This window comes from Podospora anserina, chromosome 3 (genome assembly GCF_000226545.1).
Source record: "Podospora anserina S mat+ genomic DNA chromosome 3, supercontig 2".
Lineage (NCBI taxonomy): Eukaryota > Fungi > Ascomycota > Sordariomycetes > Sordariales > Podosporaceae > Podospora > Podospora anserina.
Genome location: NW_001914856.1, coordinates 2,012,718 through 2,031,563, shown reverse-complemented (window position 1 = coordinate 2,031,563; position 18,846 = coordinate 2,012,718). Strand labels below are relative to the sequence as shown.

At 54.2% G+C, this 18,846-nt stretch overlaps 3 protein-coding genes across 3 annotated transcripts; 1 reads left to right on the top strand and 2 right to left on the bottom strand.

The window, feature by feature from the left end:
* Positions 1-292: 292 nt before the first annotated feature.
* PODANS_3_7640 (uncharacterized protein) lies at positions 293-13,119 on the bottom strand (the record flags this gene model as incomplete). Its single annotated transcript, XM_001909532.1, has 4 exons — positions 293-387; positions 449-793; positions 854-12,995; positions 13,072-13,119. The coding sequence occupies 4 exons, from the start codon at positions 13,117-13,119 to the stop codon at positions 293-295; spliced, it is 12,630 nt and encodes a 4,209-aa protein (XP_001909567.1).
* A 1,983-nt stretch (positions 13,120-15,102) lies between these two features.
* On the bottom strand, positions 15,103-16,227 carry PODANS_3_7630 (uncharacterized protein; the record flags this gene model as incomplete). Its single annotated transcript, XM_001909531.1, has 6 exons — positions 15,103-15,198; positions 15,255-15,422; positions 15,532-15,894; positions 15,960-15,966; positions 16,029-16,108; positions 16,222-16,227. 6 exons carry the CDS (start codon positions 16,225-16,227, stop codon positions 15,103-15,105), a joined length of 720 nt encoding a protein of 239 aa, XP_001909566.1.
* A 518-nt stretch (positions 16,228-16,745) lies between these two features.
* Positions 16,746-18,146, top strand: PODANS_3_7620 (uncharacterized protein; the record flags this gene model as incomplete). Its single annotated transcript, XM_001909530.1, has 2 exons — positions 16,746-16,938; positions 16,990-18,146. The coding sequence occupies 2 exons, from the start codon at positions 16,746-16,748 to the stop codon at positions 18,144-18,146; spliced, it is 1,350 nt and encodes a 449-aa protein (XP_001909565.1).
* Positions 18,147-18,846: the final 700 nt, after the last annotated feature.

Sequence of the window (18,846 nt, the reverse complement as noted above, 5' to 3'; positions counted from 1 at the left end):
AAAACAGTTACAAAACTCCTTCCTCCTTCCTAATAGCCCACCCGCCACCCCACACTAAATAAAAAGCAATACACAGGATATCTTTGACGCTTGCACCGACAGGCAAAAACCCCCTACTCTCTGCTTTGCCTCCCTTTTCGCAACCATCTCCTTGCCCTATTCTCAACAAGATGACCAATTTCCTTTTCTCCATCCTTCTCTTATAAGCAAATATTCCCGCTTTTCCCGCTTTTTCTTTATTTTTCTCCTCTTCATATTCTCTCTCCATAGCAAAATTCGTGCCCCAAAATGATCAAGCAAAGCCAAAGTAATCGCTACCAGCCGTGATAGCCTTGAGAATTTGGCTGCGGAGCGTGTCGTAGCTCTCGTACTCGGGAAGATCGAGTTCTAGAGACAAAAAAAAGTCAGTCATTTTATCCAAGTCTTGACTGAATAAGGCACAACTTACGGTTGAAGCACGTGTGAGAGCTGGGCAAACGGTCCTTGTTGCCATAATCACGGTGAATGTTGAAACGGCTCACTCCGTTCATGCCTTCCAGCTCCTTGAAGCCGTTGAGCGGCACCTTGGAGGTACCGGTGACGAACTGAAGAAGCTTGGCCCGCTCCTCCTTGTCAAATGAGCGGATGGCGCGCCAGAACCACTGAATCTGCTGCGAGGCCGCAGTGTAATTGTGGTACTCGGTGTTGCTCTTCCAGTCATCCACATCGATATCGGGGAGACCGGAAATGAGAAGTTCCAGCTCCTGCTCGTTGAAGATGGCAATCAGCTCCTCGGGAATGATGTCATGGAAGCCTAGAAGCCAAATGTTAGTCAAAGCCATACCCCAAAACACACATAGCAGGATTCACATACCCTTCAAGAAATGCTCCATCTGGTCCTTAACCGACGTAAGCAGCTTGTGCTCCACAATCAAGCGGACGTATTCGCTCTTGTTTTCCTCAGTGACAGGGATGTTGCGGCCATCTGGAATGAGGTCCACAGTCTTGGTCACACCAAACTCATCGTCCTCGACCGAGAAGGTCTCGGTGATGATATCAGTAATGTCGTTCTCCAGGATCCAGACAAGAGACTTGTAGTAGTTTGGATCAAACGACTCCATGTCCTTGACGGACACGGGCTTGCCGAGAATGCGCTTGTAGACCGCGCGGCTGAAGTAGCAGTCCAAAAGTCTGCCCTCGTAAAGGGCCTTGCCAATGATCCGACCAATAAACTTGAAGAACATCAGATGCTCCTCATTGATACTGCTGAGCTGGTTCGGGTGGAATGTGGTGCGGTCAGAAGACACGGGAATGAACAGGGCGTAGTTGGGGTCAAACATTTGGCGGGCGAGCACTTGGAACCACTCGCGAGTGACACCGCCAGCGTCAACACCCTCTTCGCCGTGGAAGCGAATGTTGAGCTTTCCAAACTTCATTTCGTCTCCAGTCTTGAAGTACAGAGACTTGAAAGAGTCGTGGAAGACGTGCTCACGGCGAACTGACAACTGAAGAGGGTTATACTGAGGCCGAGTCTGCTGGGTGCCGGTCTTGGAGTGCACGCTACGGTTGAAGTAGTTGCGCTTGTTGTCGAACTCGAGAACCTTGGGGTTCTTGACCAGGAGCGAGAAGGTGCCCGACATCAGCTTGGGGTTGTGTCGGACAAGTTCGTTCAAGATCCGGCGATGCTCTTCAGTAAAGCTGAAGAAAAGACCCGCGATACGGTTCTCAGGGGGCGGGCTGGACAAGAGCAGCTCCTTGTGCTGGACCGAAGGTGCGTCACCAAGAGTGGTGTTCTTGCAAACAACCATCAGGGACTCGATCAGCGGCAGCAAAATCGTTGCCACATTTAGCATGTTCTCGCGCTGTCGAATGGCGCTCAGGCAGGCGCTCAGCTTGTCCCACATAGTACCAAAGGTTGGGTTCCAATACAAGGAACCAAGGAGGTCTTCCTTGGAGCCCTCCTTGCTATCCTCGGCCTCGGATGCGCCCTCTTCCTTCTTGCCCTTACCCTTGCTGTCAAACAAATGGTCCAGGGCAGTAAGAACACGCAACAGCTTGTTCTGCTCCGAAGCACCAGGAGAGAACTTGGCCAGGGCGACGCCCTGAATCTCAGTGCCGGACTCAGCCTTGAGAATGTATGGGAGGAGGTCGTTGAGGTCTGACACGATGTTCTCGCTAAGAACTCTAGCCTGGCGCACGAGTTCCTCGCCAAAGACCTTCTTGGCACCGGGAATGTTGGAAAGGTTCTTGATGGTTGAGATGGTGTTTTGGAATGTCTTCGAGCTGCATTCGCGGGCCACAAAGATATTGACAACCAGCTTCAAGTTGTGGTCTGGGATATATGGGGGCGTCAGCTGGCGCACCTTCTTCTCCTCTGGCTTGGTCTCCTTTGTCTCCTTGGTCTCCTTATCCTGGGCATCCTTCTGGGCGTCTTCCTGGGTGAGCTGATCGCCAGATGGAGCCGCAGCCGCAGCAGGAGGAGCTTGAACATTGGCCATATTGACAGCCTCCGTGTTGGCATGTTCGACAGCAGGCTCAGCAGTCTCGCCCTTGGCCTTCTCCTCCTCTTTTTTCTTGGCCTCCTCTTCCTTCTTTTTGGCTTCCGCTTCAGCCTCTTTGCGTCGCCGCTCGAGTGCTTGAAGCGGGTATGTGACCTTGTTCAACAAGTCGGCGAGGAGCTGCATGACAGCGCTGCTCTCCATAACCAAGCTGCGATCAAGAAGAGCCAGGAGACAGTTGATCGCGTACTTCTGAGCCTTTAGGTTGACATCCTTGCCCTTACCCTTGCGACTGAGGCTTCGCTTGAGTGTGGACGCCACGGTCTCGTGTTCTGTGAGGAAGAGAGACGGGATGTGAGCGTTCTTTGTAGCAAGATCCTGAAGAAGATCGAGACACTGCTGTACGATCAAAAGGGGCGAGACTTCCGAGTTGTTGGTGAGATGGTGATTATGGGTGCTGATGTTGGTGAAGGTACGCTTCAGACTCTGGGGCGTCTTGGTGGCATCCTTCTCCTTGGCCTGCTTTGCCCGAAGGGAGAGCTGACCAAAGCTGCGCTCAACCGCATCCATATCCGTGCTGCCATCCTGAAGAATCTGAAGCAGAGTCGAGATAACCTCCAGACGGTTTTGTCGGTTCTCGCAGACACACGAGAATACGTCGAACAAGTAGTTGCGGATGGACCCATGCTGGGTAATGAACATGAGTCGGAGAAGCGTGGCAACGCCGGCCTTGTCAAGCATCTGCACAATGGTGCGGCGCTGGGGCTTACCGTCGTTGACAGCAGCTGGCTCGGCGAGGACCTGTCTTCCGGCCACGGCGCGAGCATTAGGCGGTGGACCACGATATTGCTGGCTGCTTTGCTGAGCCAAAGCGCGTGCTTGGGCTGCCAAGTCGGGTGGCAGCTGATCCATTATGTCCTCACCCTGTTCCAACAAGACTTGCTCGCGCAAGGCTGGAGGGAACGTCAGCAGGATACTCGCGGCGTCCATTTCGGCAGCCTCTGCAAGTCGTCGGGCAGGATCATTGTTGTTCTGGCGACGTGCCTCATCACGCTCGCGGCGCCGGCGCTCTTGACGTTCTTGCTGAACAATCTCGTCCCGGAGCTCCGAGGGCAGTGCTTCAAGGAACTCCTGGAATGCCTCTCTATTTTCACCCTCGGGAGGAGCTTGTTGACGGGCCTCGGATCGTCGAGTGGTCAATGTCTGCGCAATCACCTCCTCTCTGAACTCTTCGGGAAGCGCAGCGAGATAGTCGGGGTCGATTCCCAGGTCGGTCACATCCACCGTCTCACCGTTACGAATGGTCGTAATGATGCGCTCGGTAGGAGCCGCGGCGGGTTGCTGGGCAGCTTCGGGGGCGGCGTTGTTAGACTCGACACCTTCCATAGCTTGGGGCTCTTCTTGGGCTTGTTGCTCGCGGTTCGTCTCTGCAGCTTCGGCTACTGCTCGTGCAGTCTCGGCAGCGGCGAGTTCTTGGGCCTGGCGCTGGCGCTCTGCTTCTTCCTCGGCCTCCTTCTTCTCCTTGGCCGCTTGCTGTTCAGCCTTCTGGGCCTCGTACTCCTTGAGGGCCTCTTCACGCTTCTTGCGTTCTGCCTCCTCCTTCTGCTTCTTTTCCTCGTCGCGAGCCTTCTGCTCCTTGAGTTGCTGGATAGCGGCTGGCGCAAGGGTGCCGAGAACACCCACCATAAGGATGGACACCTTGTCGTGATGAGCAGGACCAAAGATCATACCGGCTTCTTCCTTCCACCGATCATTAGTGCGGGCCGCTACGAACTGGACGGCTTGAGCGGGCTCCTGGTACACATCGCGCCGAGGCTCCCAGCGACCAACACGATTGCCAGTAACTGCATCCAAAGGGATGCTAACTTGACGGATTTCGCCATGAGGTCCTTCTGAGGTCAACTGAAGGCTAAGTGCGGGCCCGGCACCGTGGGGAATGGGCATATTCTGGACCAGGGTGTGGATAACGGCAAGGGGGCCGTCAGGAGTAGCCATGGCTCTAAAGGATTCGGGTAACCCGAGAGAGCTCCACGGAAGAGACTGTCGGTCGGAGTGACGAGGAGACTGATCTCGGCCAGATCTATGGCTGGGAAGCAGCAGTGGGTTCCTCTGACTGTCAAGTACTGCGGGAGGAGCGCGGCTCGTATTGCCAAAGTAATTTCTAAAGTCTGGAATGGCGTTAGCACGGTGTTCAACTGGTTGGCGCTCAAGTAATTGTTGTGATGCTGTCCTGAGAGCCTGTGACAAGTCCTCTGAGCCTTCGTTGCCCCCATCAACGCTGATTTCAACACTGTCCAAAGTTGCTTCCAAATCATCGAGGCGTTGAAGAGTCGCACCAACTTGTTGCCGCAGACGAATAAAGAAATCAGAGAGCCTACCGGAGGATCCCATGTGCCGCAGATCTCCAACCCCAAATGGAGCGGGGAACGGGTTTCTTCGACTGAACCCGCCTCGGACGCGGTGGTGAGGCTCAACGGCCAAGTCCCATCCGAGACTACCGGAAATATTGCCAGGGAGGAAATCATCATGGGGATGTCCCTGTTCGTAATACATGTCGTCGTCAACCTCTTCCTCTTCCTCTTCTTCTGAAAACCCAGTTAGTAATCCATATCTTGACTCAGTCACCAGAACAAAACTCATACCGTCATCTTCAGGACCACCATCGTCCATGTAGTGTTCGTCGTCAAACTCGTGGATGTCCTCGCCATCAAGCTCATCGGCATCGCCGGCAGCAGCAAGGCCCCTGAGCTCGAAGCGACGGCGGGTGATAGACTCCAGTTCCGCGAGCTCTTGCATCATTTGGGCGTTATGAAGATTCTGGGCTTCTGCCTCATAGTCAAGTTCTTCCTCACCCTCTTCATCCTCCTCGTCCGTCTCACTCTCCCAACCATCATCACCATCGTCGCCAATGGGATTTCCTTCCTCGTCCATGATCTCGACTTGGTCTTCGACATCCTCCATGTCTTCAGAGCCGACCTCGTCTTCATCATCCTCGTCGCTATCGTCTTCGTCATCCTCGTCCATATCCTCATCTTCGTCGTCGTCTTCACCCATGATGACTTCGACAACGCCAGGGTCACCAGGAAGACCCTCGATTTCGCCCATTTCGCCAAGCTCCTCTTCGTCCTCGTCGCTAGGGTTATCCTCCTCATCTTGGGACATCTCGTCACCATAGTCCAACTCATCCTCGTAGACCTCTTCGTCGTACATTTCGTCGTCATCTGCCCCCATTAGTAACAGTTCGTCTATTTGAGCAGCAGAATTGGAGAATATACCATCTTCCTCTTCATCCGAGTAATAATCATCCTCCCGTCCGGGCTCGAGCATGCCGAGTGTGGAGTTGCGGTAGAGGTCGGGGGTTTCCTCGCGCTCGTCGTCCATGTCGGAAAGGGATGACGCAGACGCAAAGTCGTCCTCCGGTTGGTCACCCGTCGCGGTGGCAGGAATTATGTCCAGCTCACTCAGGGCCGATGCAGTCTTTGTCAAAGACCGCAGCACGCGGAGAATATGTTTGATGGTGCGCTTCACATCGGGATAGGTGAGGTCGATGTCGGCGATGGATGCTGTCAATGTGGCAAGGTATCCCTTCTCATACATCAACCGCTTGATTTGAGCATAAGATCTGGTGAGTCCCTGATCCTGACTTGCCCCCCTCGAGTTGGCGTCTTTGTCCTTTTCCCCGATCATGTGGCTCATCAACTCGGCCAGCGCAATCATCCGGGGATAGCGCACATCGAAGGACTCCCCAGGAGTGGAAGCGTCCTTGTAAGCACGAAGAACCGTGTCGAGAACAAATCGGCGTACAAACAGAAGATCGGGCTCGTCATCATACTCCCAATTGCCACGGTGTCGGTCATACGGCTTCTCGCCGGTACGAGCCACAAGAGCCACAAGCACGCTCTGTGCCTGAGCAGATGTCGAAGTCTTCTTCTTAGCCACCGGCGTCTCTGCTGCCAAGCTGGCCGAACCTGGAGAAAGCAGGTCATTGAGCAGATAATTAAGTACGCTCGATCTAGGCTTGATGGGGGTGTTGGTTTGCATCGGCGCACTACGCTTGAAGTTGATGAATTCCACCTTGGCACGCGTATAGCTCTGTAGAAGTTCTGTCAGGCAGCTGAGGAGGAAGCACCGGTAGACGAAAATGGGGTGATCCTCTGCCTTGAAGGTCGGCTTGGAAGACTTCTTTTCGTCCTTCTTCGGCTCGGGAACCTCTACGTCTGCGGGAGCCGGTGTGGCATCTTCCTCCGCACTTGATGTCTCGCCTGCAGTCTTGTTATCAGTCTTGCTGGCTTCCTTGGCTGGCACAGCCGGGACCTCCTTGTCATCAACCTCTCGGTAATTGAGAAGCTCGCAAAGCAAGAAATGAACCACACCATCTGGGTTTTCAAGAACAGGACGCTTGATGTCGAGCGGAGTCTTGGGCGCGTCTGTCATCTCCTTGTCGGCAGACTCTGTCGACGGCTTCACATCGTTGATGCTCAGATCCTCAGTCGCCTGAACCGTGGGCTCGACTGAACTGTCCTTTGGCTTGGCTTCCTCTTCTGCAGCCGGCGCTGGCTTGAGAACGATCTGGTAGTTGGAACGTGAGGAAGACTCCCTGGCCTCAGGGACCGACCACTTGACTAGCTTCACGAGCTGACCAGTGGTTTCCACAAACAACTTGGGCGACCGAAGAGCGACATGCGAAAGGTGTTTGAGGAACGTCTGGGCGTCGTAGTTTCGGCCGCTTCTCGAGCTTGACGAGAGAAACTGGCGAATCTCATTCTGCATCATTTGGCGGATGATGTCTTCGTCTTCTACTATGTGACGGAGGATTGTCATGATGTAGTCCGTGATGCGTGACCGGTTGAGAGGACCCGAGCCGCCAGCACACAACTGCTTTGCCATGACAAACAGGCGCTGCAGATTTCTCTTCTCGCCCACCGTCTTGGCCATCCCATGGTCCCTGGTGAGAATGACAAGAATCCGCAGCACGGAGACAGCAAGTGCCTCTTCCTTGCCGATGCGCGGGAGGATCTCCAAGACCGCTGAGAGCAAACCAGAACGCTCCTTGAGCGGTATTGTGGGAACCTTGGTAGCCCAGACAGGCTCCTCGACTGGGTCCTCCTCTTTGGCAGGCGGCTTCCACTTGATATCGGGAAGCTGCTCCTCGTCAATCAAGAGCGTCTCGAAGACCAGGAGCACATATGGCATCCACGGAGGCAGCTCCTCGCTAGAGTTCGAAGGAACTTGGAGAAAACTGAGATATTCTTCAATGTATTGCCTCAACGTCGGCAGCGTGGATTTAAAGAAAGAGCTGTTCTGCAGCAACAGTGACAAGAGATGAGAATAGGCCGCAATGGTCCCACCGTTGGCCTTCTTGTCAGCCTCATCATTCACATGGAGCGACAGCAGGGCGTTGGCAAGAATTTCGCCGACCTCGGTCCGCTTTTGTTCGTTGTCTGTCTTGAGGATCATGTTCTGAATCAAGTCCGAGATCTCAAAGACAGAGTCAGGATGAGCTCTGATGACGTCTAAGCACCGGTCAATTAGATCATTGGACAGTCGCGCGCGCTCGTCGTCCAAGTCCTCCTTTGTAACCGAAGGGGGATTCGGCGGTACAGCGGCGACCGATGACGAGGTCGGTGCCTGCTGTGTGGGCGCAGCCGTCGTAGAAGGGGCCTCCTGTGCGGAATGCTGGCTTGAGCTCTCATTGCTGGTGTCGTTGGACTCATCAGACGAGTGATCTCCCGAATCGGCTTCACCGATAGCATCATGGATGAGGCTGTTGATCCCCGGCATGGGATCCAGTGCCATTGGCTCTGCTCCCAAAGGCACAACTGGCTGGGAAACCACCGGAGTTTGGTCGGGTTGTGCTTGCTCTGGCTTCGGAGGCGGAGGCGGCTCCTTGTATGCATCCGCTTCTGGGATAGGGTTCCGCTTGAAAGCCCATCCCTTGCTGCTGTTCGCAGGATCGAACGCCCTACAGTATTCCATGGCATCCTCGAGCTTTCCGTTCGCGCGGTAGATGGCCTCCCGGCTGAGCTCCTCGTCGTTCCCCTTGTCGATAAGTTTCTTGACGTTGACATTGGCTTCACCCTCCCAGTTGAACGACACACGCTTCCGATCCTTAAACACTGGGGGCGGACCTGTCTTGTCAGACCTGCGGTATGCGTTGGACTCAGAATCGGCAGCGGCAATCGTCTGAAGTATATCAATCATCTTACTCAAGACGACCGTCTCGACCTTCTCCGCCAGTTGAGACTCCCACAGTTTGCGCACCACAGGCAGAATGGCCACCCTCAACTCCACGACGAGCTGATGTCCAAACTCGCGGTTCCGCTCTGCAGCCTTGGGAAGGCTGGTGGAGGTGAGGGACTCAGTGACATTCTTGCCGCTAACAATGATGTGGTAAATGTCCAGGATCCTCTTCATCCCCATCGTTGCTTGCCGCACCTTTGGTGACTCCTCACGAGCAGTCGAGTCAGCTGGGACACTGCAGATATCATCAGCAAACTTCTCGAGCATGCTACTCAACAGGTCAATACCGCCATTCTCCTTGAAGGCGATAAGGACGGGTAGAAGCAGGGCAGTTCCTTGACGCTCCGTCTGCCGAGTTACATCAATCAACATGTCATGCAAGGACTGGAACGTGGTGGCAAAGTGATGGAAGTCTAGTCCAGCCAGCTTGTCTTGATCCAGCTTATCTTGGACAAATCTGAGCTGCTCCAGAACTGTGGTGGCCAAGGTTTCTGCAATTGTCAACTGATTGGAGCGGCTGAAGTTGTCGAATCGTCTGGGCAACAACACTTTGCTCATCGTCTGAAAGAACGGGAGAACATTGCGGTGCAATGAACTCAAAAGATCGTGGATGGTGTTGAAATTCTGCTTGTGAAACCACTGCTGCACCTCTTGTTGCTCTGCGGTTAACTTCGTGGGCTCCGAGGGCTGGGCTGAGGCCTCGGTGCCAGAGGCCTGCGGAGCAGCAGGTGCAGTCTCAGAAGCAGTGACACTGTTGGCAACCGTGAGCTTGGCAACTGATAGCTCAGCACCGTCTGGAGAGGTAAGACTCTCTGTCCAGCGCTTCGGAACCAGTGTCCTGATGGCCAAGTCTTCCGTCACGGCGTCGCGTAGCAGTGCTCCAAGTGACTTGATCAGCTTGTCATACAGATCATAAGTATTGCACGGCGGGATGACAATCGAGCCCAGTCTCGCGGCGTATGGGAAGGACTGGTACGAAGTCTTGACCAAGCTCTGCAAGCGAACAATGGCCTTGATGATATCATTGCCACCGGCCACTTTACGAACCAGCTCCGGATCCCACTCGCCCTTGTCGTTCGATAGTGAGACTCCTGACACGAATGGCGCGAAGAATGGTTCCGAATCATCTCTGGTCATGAGTGGCTGAAGCACACCGATTGTGTCATCGATTCGGTTGAGAAGAGAGGGGATCCCTAAAACCGGGCAGCACTCTATGAGGTGTGAAAGCACTTGCGAGAGCATGCGCGAAGCCGTCGTCTTATCAAAGCCTTCTGGGAGGGCCGGAGACTCGGAGAGATTGAGCAAGAGTTCGACACCCCCGTTCTTGACGTAGGCCTGTTTGAGGTTGGTGTTGCTAGCAAACAGAGCGCTCAGGAATGAACAAAGCGCCCAGATGTATGGTGTGGCTTCGTGATGCACCTCTTCCGAACGCTTCGTCGCCTCTGGAGCCCACTCTGGAGATTCGCCGGCCGCATCCACCATCTCGACATCAGCATCATCGCTCACATCTTTTCCTTTCTCCTTGGATCCAGATGAGAACGGCGTGCCTGCCTTGGCAAGCAGCGACTTATCTGCGGCATAGATATTCTTTTCCGAGTCTTCAACCAAGAGGTTTGCACCCCAGCCACGCGCCCCCAAGCCTTTTCCTTTTGCCTTATCGTTGGCGAGATGAACGACCTTGGCTGTCAGATCGAGGATGGAGTTAGAGATCGTTGGACGCAAGCGAGGATGATGACGGGCAAGTTCGTCGAAGCTTGAGCCAATGTTGGCGGCAAGATCAAGGTCAGACCTCGACATGATCTGGACGTGTTCGGGGCTGAAGAAAATTTCCAGAAAGTGATCAAAGGACCTTGACGACACCACCATCTTCATACCGGCATTGTTGAGGGAAATAGAGTTCAAGACCTGGGGAATGATATTGATGGCATCGTTGGACGCAAGGACGCCGTGGGCAAGGGGACGCTCCCGAGACTCGTTCATCATGTCTTCTGTGGGTGGATGCGGACGGCTATCAGCACTATCAAGCAGCAGCGAGTCGTTCGAGTAGGCGGGCGATGCTGCTTCCTCGGGGTTCTCCTCAGGTCTTGGCGAGCCCTCTGGTTGAGGAAGGCCAACCTTCTCACCTGTGAGGGTGCTCAAGAAGCTCTGTACCATACCCGACTCTGAAAGGGCCGCAAAGCTGGTAGGGTCATTGTTGAGGAAGTCGCTCAAGAGCGTGACTGCGTTTGTCCAAACCACAGAGCCATAGAGACGCGGCTCTTCAATGACGGTACGGAGACTGACCAGCAACTTGGAGTTGTCGACCAGGTTTCTCAACAAGCGGTCTGTATTGGCACCGAACGAGAGCGGGCTCTGCAGAATGTGATGGAGGAACTTAAGCAGCCACTTCACCGTCTGCTGATGATAGAAGGGAATTCCATAGTCGACCAGCTGCGCGTGGAACTCGGGCTTGGTCCCTAGTCCCTTTTCTGCCAGCTCTTTGGATGAATGGACAACGTGGATGATAAGGTCGGCAATGGCGTCGAGGCCCGAGGCGTTGCTGAGTGCCGGGAACGCCACCGTGTAGTTGTAGACGATCGTGTCGAGGAAAGCCACAACCATGCTCCAGTTGAGCTGTGCCGTTTTGGTGCGGAGCTTGAGAATTTCAATCAGCACCTCCAGCAGTCCGTTGGAGGTCATCTCTGGGCCTATCCGCTGCGACACAATCATGTGGAGAGCCAGACCGAACAGTTTCGAACGCCACTTGTCAGCATCCGTGACCTTGCCGTTGTCCATGTCGGGGTCGTCCTGCTTCATGCTGGCAACAGCCTTGCGAACCACATACATGAGAACGCCGTGATTAACGTTCGCATTCAGAGCGGACACGATGTCTTGATACTTGGCTTGGATGCCAACGATGCCCTCCAGTGTCCCGAGCGCAATGGCCTGTAGCCACAAGGGGGTGTCCTCTGCACCGTCGACTGAAGGGTGAATCAACTCGGCAAGCTGGTACACCAACTGGTATTTCCGAGGCTCATCGTTGTCCTGCTTCAGGACCTTTTCGATAAAGGTTTGCTCGTGGTGGATGGAAGCAAGGTTCGTGATGGCCAGCAGACGAACAGCCAGGGCTTGGCGTCTGTCTTCGGTTGAGCCAAGAAGCGCCTTTGCGATTCTTAGACGGTTCAAAAACTCATATCTCGAAGCTGCGGGCATGTCGTCAGGGCACTGCTTGAGGAGATCATAGATAGATGTCGACTTGAGCACAGTCTGACGGATCTCGAGTGTCTTGGGCCCCGAGGGGGCATGATCGTCCCCGTTACCGTGCCTGTTGGAGGGACTGTCATCAGGACCTGACGGTCTGTTCGAGCGGGGGGTTTGTGAGACGCTGGTGGCGCTGCGTCGGAGAGGCGTGGGAGTTGGTGGAATGGTGGACGAAGATGCACGGTCTGACGATTGGGCCTCTGGTGCTGGGGTCTTTGTGCCTTCAGCCTTGGGATAATAGACGACCTTGAGGTCGCCCCAGCCGTTCCACCGACTTTCATCAGTAGATCCTTGAACCACCAATGAAGCCAAATCGTTGGCATACATGGATGCCACATTCCTGGAGCTGGCGCCTGACGTCTTGTCCTTGGCCTTGCTCGTGGGGGCGCCTGGGGTGGTAGGTGGAACATCGGTGAACCGAGCAACAGGGGCCACAGGTGTCTTGACAAATGGTTGAGCCAGCAGGTTGACGCGGTCCAACTCAATGTTGTAGTGATTGGCAAGCAGGGCTGAGCTCACTTGGCGAGAGGGCTGCGTCACGCGCTTCATAGACGCATGATACCGCTGAGCAAGCTCCAGGGAAACCTCAAGAGTGGCACGAACAAGAGTGAGAGATGTGGTATTCAACAAGTCGTTCAGACGGCTGCTACTCCCATATATGCTTCGGTTTCCGCAGTGCTGGAGGAGCATCTGTGAAAAGTTGAGTATGGCGATGATTAGTTGGCAATCTCCATCCTCCCCGAAACCAAGCTGGCCGAGACGATCCTTGCTCCATGGCTGGTCATCACAGTACTCTACCGGCGCCGCCTGGTTCAACAGAAGCTCGCAGGTGAAATCCCTTGTCTGGAAGCCTTCGTTCAAGCCGTGGGTGGCGCAAAAAGCCTCCAAGATATTGTCAAAGCGGTTCAGCAGCGGAATCCAGTGGTACAAGTCTCCGCGCGGGAATGGCCATCTACTTGGGAACTCGCCAAGCTTCTTGGGCAGAAGTGGTAATGGTGTTGAGGTTGTCTCCTCGACATATTTCTCGAGCCACGGCGACTACCACACACACAAAGTTAGCATATCTGGACTGAGGGGCACAGCCAGCGGGGTAGCTAGCACGACTGAAGCTTACCAAGGTCTCCTTGTGCCGAGACTGCATAGTTTTGGTGATCTTCCCCATCTTGACGGAGCGGCTAAGCCGCGTGGGCAAAAGGAAATCGACGCTCCCCCTCCACTACCCGCACGTCCCACCAACGGACGGCAGCCTTGTTCGCGAAGCCCGCAGCCTTGCGGAAGAGGCGGAAGCTGGTGATGTTTTCAAGATGTGGGCGAGTCGATGATGGGAGTCGTCAAGTGTCGTGGCGGGGTATCGATGTGTGGTGTCGTCGGGTCGTGATAAATAAAGTGCCGCGGCAGCAGCGTCGTGGTTGGGTGATGGACCGGCCGATGGCTGAAGGCCGATGGATGCAATTCGACGGGCAGTAGCGGAAGACAGCTGCTCGATGCTAGAGACCTGGTCCGAGGACGGCCAAAGACGAGTGCAGGTCGCCTTGAGAAATCCGGGGAGTCGGTCAAGTGTCTTGTCTAGTTGCTGATGTTGCAGATGGTCTTTTTGCCCTCGCCGTGAGTTGCAGGCGTGCCGCAGTTTGATGGGAGTGGGTTGTGACTTTGCAAGTGGGAGAAAGTCTTGGTTTGGGGATTTGGGATTTGAGGTCGAAAAGAGCAGAAGCAACCAGTGAAAGGCGTCGAAGCCAATGACGGCAGCTGCCAGTCAGGTACTGCTTGGAGTGATCCCGCGGGTCCACTGCTGCCCGCCGGGTGACTGTTAATTCTGTGGTGGGGCAGGAGCTTCTGTTTCCACCTCACTACGTCCGGAGCTTTTCTAGGCTGGGTACAGTGTACACTGTATTACAATACACGATACTGCACTTCTAATCAGCAGCACTTCAGTTGAAGCTACACGGGTGGAAATCTTTCATTTCTTATAAATCACACTGTCATATATATGATTGCTCCTTCCCCGCCCCCCTCAGAAAACTCTTTGCTGCGGACCTGCCTGGAAATGCATTGCCAGCAGCAAACGTGGAGGGGCAAGCTGGGCGTCCCAAAACCCCCATTTTGATAATGGAGCCAGCCAGCCACATGGATAAGGTGGTGTAGGATTGTGGAGAGGTAGTTGTATGTTACGTCGTGGACAGAATTATCTAGACATGTCGAATCAAAGCCTTAAGAAATAGCCACCAAGCCTTTGAAGATAGTCAAAGAGGCATTTCTATTATCATCCAAGGCATGGACCATCTCGAGAGACATGCTGCCTGTTCTTGAGCAGGTAATGTCTATCTTTCAGCGTTTTGGTTGTCCACGGCGTGATATTGTAAAGCTTCGAGATATGCCTTGATGACATGTCGACTTACAATTCCCTCCATCATATTCCCCCAAAGCCACCCAGCTAGTGTTACTCGACAACCAAATGTCGAACAAAGGGACACACACATGTCTGCCTCCAAGAAGCCGGGCCATCAAGCTTACAAATTCCACATGTCATACTGGCACTTGGAGAGCACACCTGGCTTACGCCTGACATAAGCTGGCTGAACCTACCACAGGCAGCATGAATGGGTTCACCCCGACGCCAAAGTCCCAACAGAAAGCGCCTTCGGAAACTACACCTAGCCAGGAGATCTGCCAGGCAAGAGAGTCCGCGGTTATGCCCAATACAACCTGCTTACGTGCACTCATGGATCTGCAGGGTCGCATATCCTTGTTTTTCTTTCCTTCGAGAAGCCGTCTATTTCTTGAAACCATGCTGCATTCAGAAACAGAGCAGCGTCCAAATATCATAGCTCCCAATAGTAGACTGCTGCATCACCAGGGACAAGAATCACCAAAAACATAGGGTATCACAGTTTCACAATTTTTGGCTGCATGGGTCTATATGAGCAAGTCAAAAAGGGTATTCATGGTTTCTCTTTCCGTCGCTCAACCACACGCCTTCCCGGTGGAACAAAAACGCCGTTGAGGTGATTCTCAAAGAGACTCATGCTGACATTCGTGAAGACCGTTCCTAAAGCCATTTACACGTTCGCAGATGAGCCGGCCAGCCAGCACGCCGTACCCATTTTCCCAAAGCAACCCGAGAGACCCATTAAACAACACTCAATCTTTACTTGCGCATGGAGGAAGCTCTGCGCTTGCGAGCATCAACCTTGGCGGCCTTGGCCTCGGTGACACGCTTGGCAAGGATAGCGGCATACTCATTCTGTGCTGATAGTCAGTACATGTTGCAAAATCATCCCTAGAGTACGAAATACGTACGGCCTCATCCTTGACCTTCTCGGCCTGGCGGCGCTTGAGCGCAATGCGGTGACGCTTGTGCTGGAGGCGCTGGGGAGTGACGAGACGCTGGATGCGGGGAGCCTTGGTGTAGGTCTTCTTGCCCTCACCCTTGGGGGTGACCTCGCGACGAATGACGTACTTGCGAACCTAGTTTCGACAGATATTAGCACTCAGACTCTACCCGAAATTTGGGATGTCTAATCCTCAAAGCTCAAGGGTAGGCGATGACGGATATGACCGAGAAGGTAGCACATACATCGTCATCCTTGCTGAGGCCGAAGAAGCGGCGGATTTTGGTGGCACGCTTGGGGCCGAGGCGCTTGGGGTGAACGGTGTCGGTGAGACCGGGGATCTCCTGCTCACCCTGCTTGACGATAGCGACAGCGAGGACGGAGAGATCGGCACCGACGATGCAGCCGCGGACGGACTTGCGCTTGCGCTCACCAGTGCGGCGGGGGCGGTAGCAGGAGTGGCCGTCGGAGAGGAGGAGGCGGACACGGGTAGGGGCGATAACACCCTGCTTCATTGGGAAACCCTGCTTGTCGTTGCCACCAGTGATGCGGAAGATGTAGCCCTTCCACTCATCGCCAAGGGAATCGGCAGGGACCTCAGCGCCCATCTAATTCGGTCGGTCAGCAATTCGGTTCATTCGAGAGAGATGTCGGGTATTTCGATGGTACATACACGCTTCCTGTGAGAATTAGTCAGTTAGCTGTCTCCTTTTGAGTCGGGACCTTCTCTTCGACCACTTACTCGAGGAAGGGGCGGAGCTTGCGCTCATCTTCAATGTCGATGAGCTTCTGAGAGCCGTTGGCTGGGTAGGAGATGTTCAGCTATCGAGGGAAAATCGTCAGCACCGATCGGAAAAGTCGTCGAAATCGCAAGTTGAAGGCGGCAGCAATTGCGTATCGATTGTAGGAATTCGTAAATGGGTATGGTGGCTCACCTTCATGTTGGCGATGATGCTGGCAACGACGTTTGTTGACGATGGACTCCGGGTCTACACGGGAAAACAAGAGAAAGATTTTGTGTGCTCACAGCGATGTGAATTCTTAGGGCACATTTTCTGCCGACGTTAATTGGGCGGGAGCACCTCACCGCCCCACTCTGCCAAAGTGAATCACGGACCTCTGGGTTAGAGTGAATGGACCGTGCCAAGCCCCGCCTGGCCTTTTTGGGTGGGACCTCACTTTTCAGGGACAACATCTTTTGATCCATGCCATTACATCTGAATGCCATGTGTGCGCTTCATCTTCATGAAGGCTATCTCACAAGTCATTTCTGATAACAAAGGTCTGCGAGAGAACACATAGGACCTCAAGTCAACATCCAGACTCTCACTTCACCTTTATTTTGTGCGAGAATCTGCTCAGGGGTTTCTTCTTTGTTTTCCACTTCCTGTCTTATCTTATCAAAAAGTGGCCCTCATCGCCCCTCCTCAAAGACTGAAGACTGAAAGCGAGGTTCACGATGGAGGAAGACAGAGCCCTTGTGGATGTGGGCATCGCAGCCGATATCGAGGCCAGTCAACCACCACCACCTCAAAATGTAGTCAAACAGCCAAAGAAGCGATTCGTCGGCAGACGGACCGCCGCCGAGGCCGCCGCAAAGAACAGTTCAAGCAATGCTTCATCATCCATTGAAGACAGCGGAGCTATCCAAGGTACATTCTCACCACCCCTTATTCACAACACACCATGCTAACACCCCTCAGTGGCCCAACCAAGGAGAGCCCCCAGACTCCTCAACCAAGTCCCCCCCGAAATCCTCAACGACCCCGCCCTCAAGTCCGCCATCTCCCTCCTCCCTTCAAACTACTCCTTTGAAATCCCCAAAACCATCCACCGCATCCGCTCCCTCTCGGCCAAAAGAGTAGCCCTCCAAATGCCTGAAGGCCTCCTCCTCTTCGCCACCACCATCTCCGACATCCTCACCCAGTTCTGCCCCGGCATCGAAACTCTCATCATGGGCGACGTCACGTACGGCGCCTGCTGCATAGACGACTACACCGCCCGCGCCATGGGCTGCGACCTCCTAGTCCACTACGCCCACTCCTGCCTCATCCCGGTAGACGTCACCAAGATCAAGACCCTCTACGTCTTTGTCGACATCTCCATCGACACGACCCACCTCCTCGCCTCGCTGGAGCGTAACTTCTCCCCCGGCAAAACCATCGCTCTGGTAGGCACAATCCAATTCAACGCCACCATCCACGGGGTCAAGTCCACGCTCGAGAAAGCCGGGTTCAACATCATCGTCCCTCAGATTGCCCCGTTGTCAAAGGGGGAGATATTGGGGTGCACCTCCCCCAACCTGTCAACGTACACGACCGACCCGGTAGATCTGATCCTTTACCTCGGTGACGGGCACTTTCACCTCGAGTCGATCATGATTCACAACCCTTCCATCCCGGCCTACCGGTACGACCCTTATTCGAGGAAACTCACTCATGAAGTCTACGGTCACGACGAGATGCAGGGTTTGCGGAGGCAAGCGATTAAGACGGCGAAAACGGCCAAGAAGTGGGGGTTGATTCTCGGGTCGTTGGGGAGGCAGGGGAACCCGCATACGTTGTCTCTGATAGAGGAGAAGCTGACAAAGATGGGGATTCCGTTTGTGAATTTGTTACTGAGTGAGATTTTTCCTGGGAAGCTGGGGATGATGAGCGGGGAAGGGGAGGTGGAGTGCTGGGTGCAGGTTGCTTGTCCACGGTTGAGTATCGATTGGGGGTATGCGTTTCCTAGGCCGCTGCTGACGCCGTATGAGGCGCTTGTGGCGTTGAATGAGAGGGAGGATTGGGGAAGTAGTGCGTACCCGATGGATTATTATGGGAGGGAGGGGTTGGGGAGGACGAAGCCTTTGGCTGTTTGAGATAGTAACAAGTAAAATTTGGTCATGATATTCACTCTATCTAAGCCCAGTTTGCCCCCTATGCTACAGGCTTGCTTCGATGTTGACGTCAACTCGCCTCCCTTTGTGGTCTACCCAGTTACATGTGCGCGGGTTGCGATAGTTATCCTCCCTGCTGGCCAGGCCGGTGGTAATTCACAGCAGCCATCGGAGTGACCAGTTGTTGTTGTTGAGAGATAAGCTTTTACGCCATTTCCTCGTTCTTTGAGAGCACATTTCAGACGCCCCATGTTTAGGTTCAGCCCACACATACCGACAGTTACCACGTTCATACCCCCCTCCCCCCTCAACATTTCTCCCCTCCACTCTACCATCAACCCCTCCCTTTATTCTCCCCCCCCCCCTCGACTCTCTCCCTCTCCAACCCCGAACTCGTAACCGGCTCAGGCCGCCCACTAAACACCAACTTCCACTTTACAATCTCCACCACCTCCAGCTCATTCCCATTCCCCCCATCCCGCTGTCGTTTCCTCACCACCGCCAACGCATTAACCAACTTCTTCACCTCCCCGAAAAGTTTCTGATGCTGCCCGATGTACATGTACACCTTTTTTATCCACGGGCCCTCCCCTGTTGTCTCCCCTTCTACATAATCTGGAAAGACCTATTGATTGTTAGTAATTTGAAAGGGAGGGAAGGGGGGAGGGGGGGGGGGGGGGGG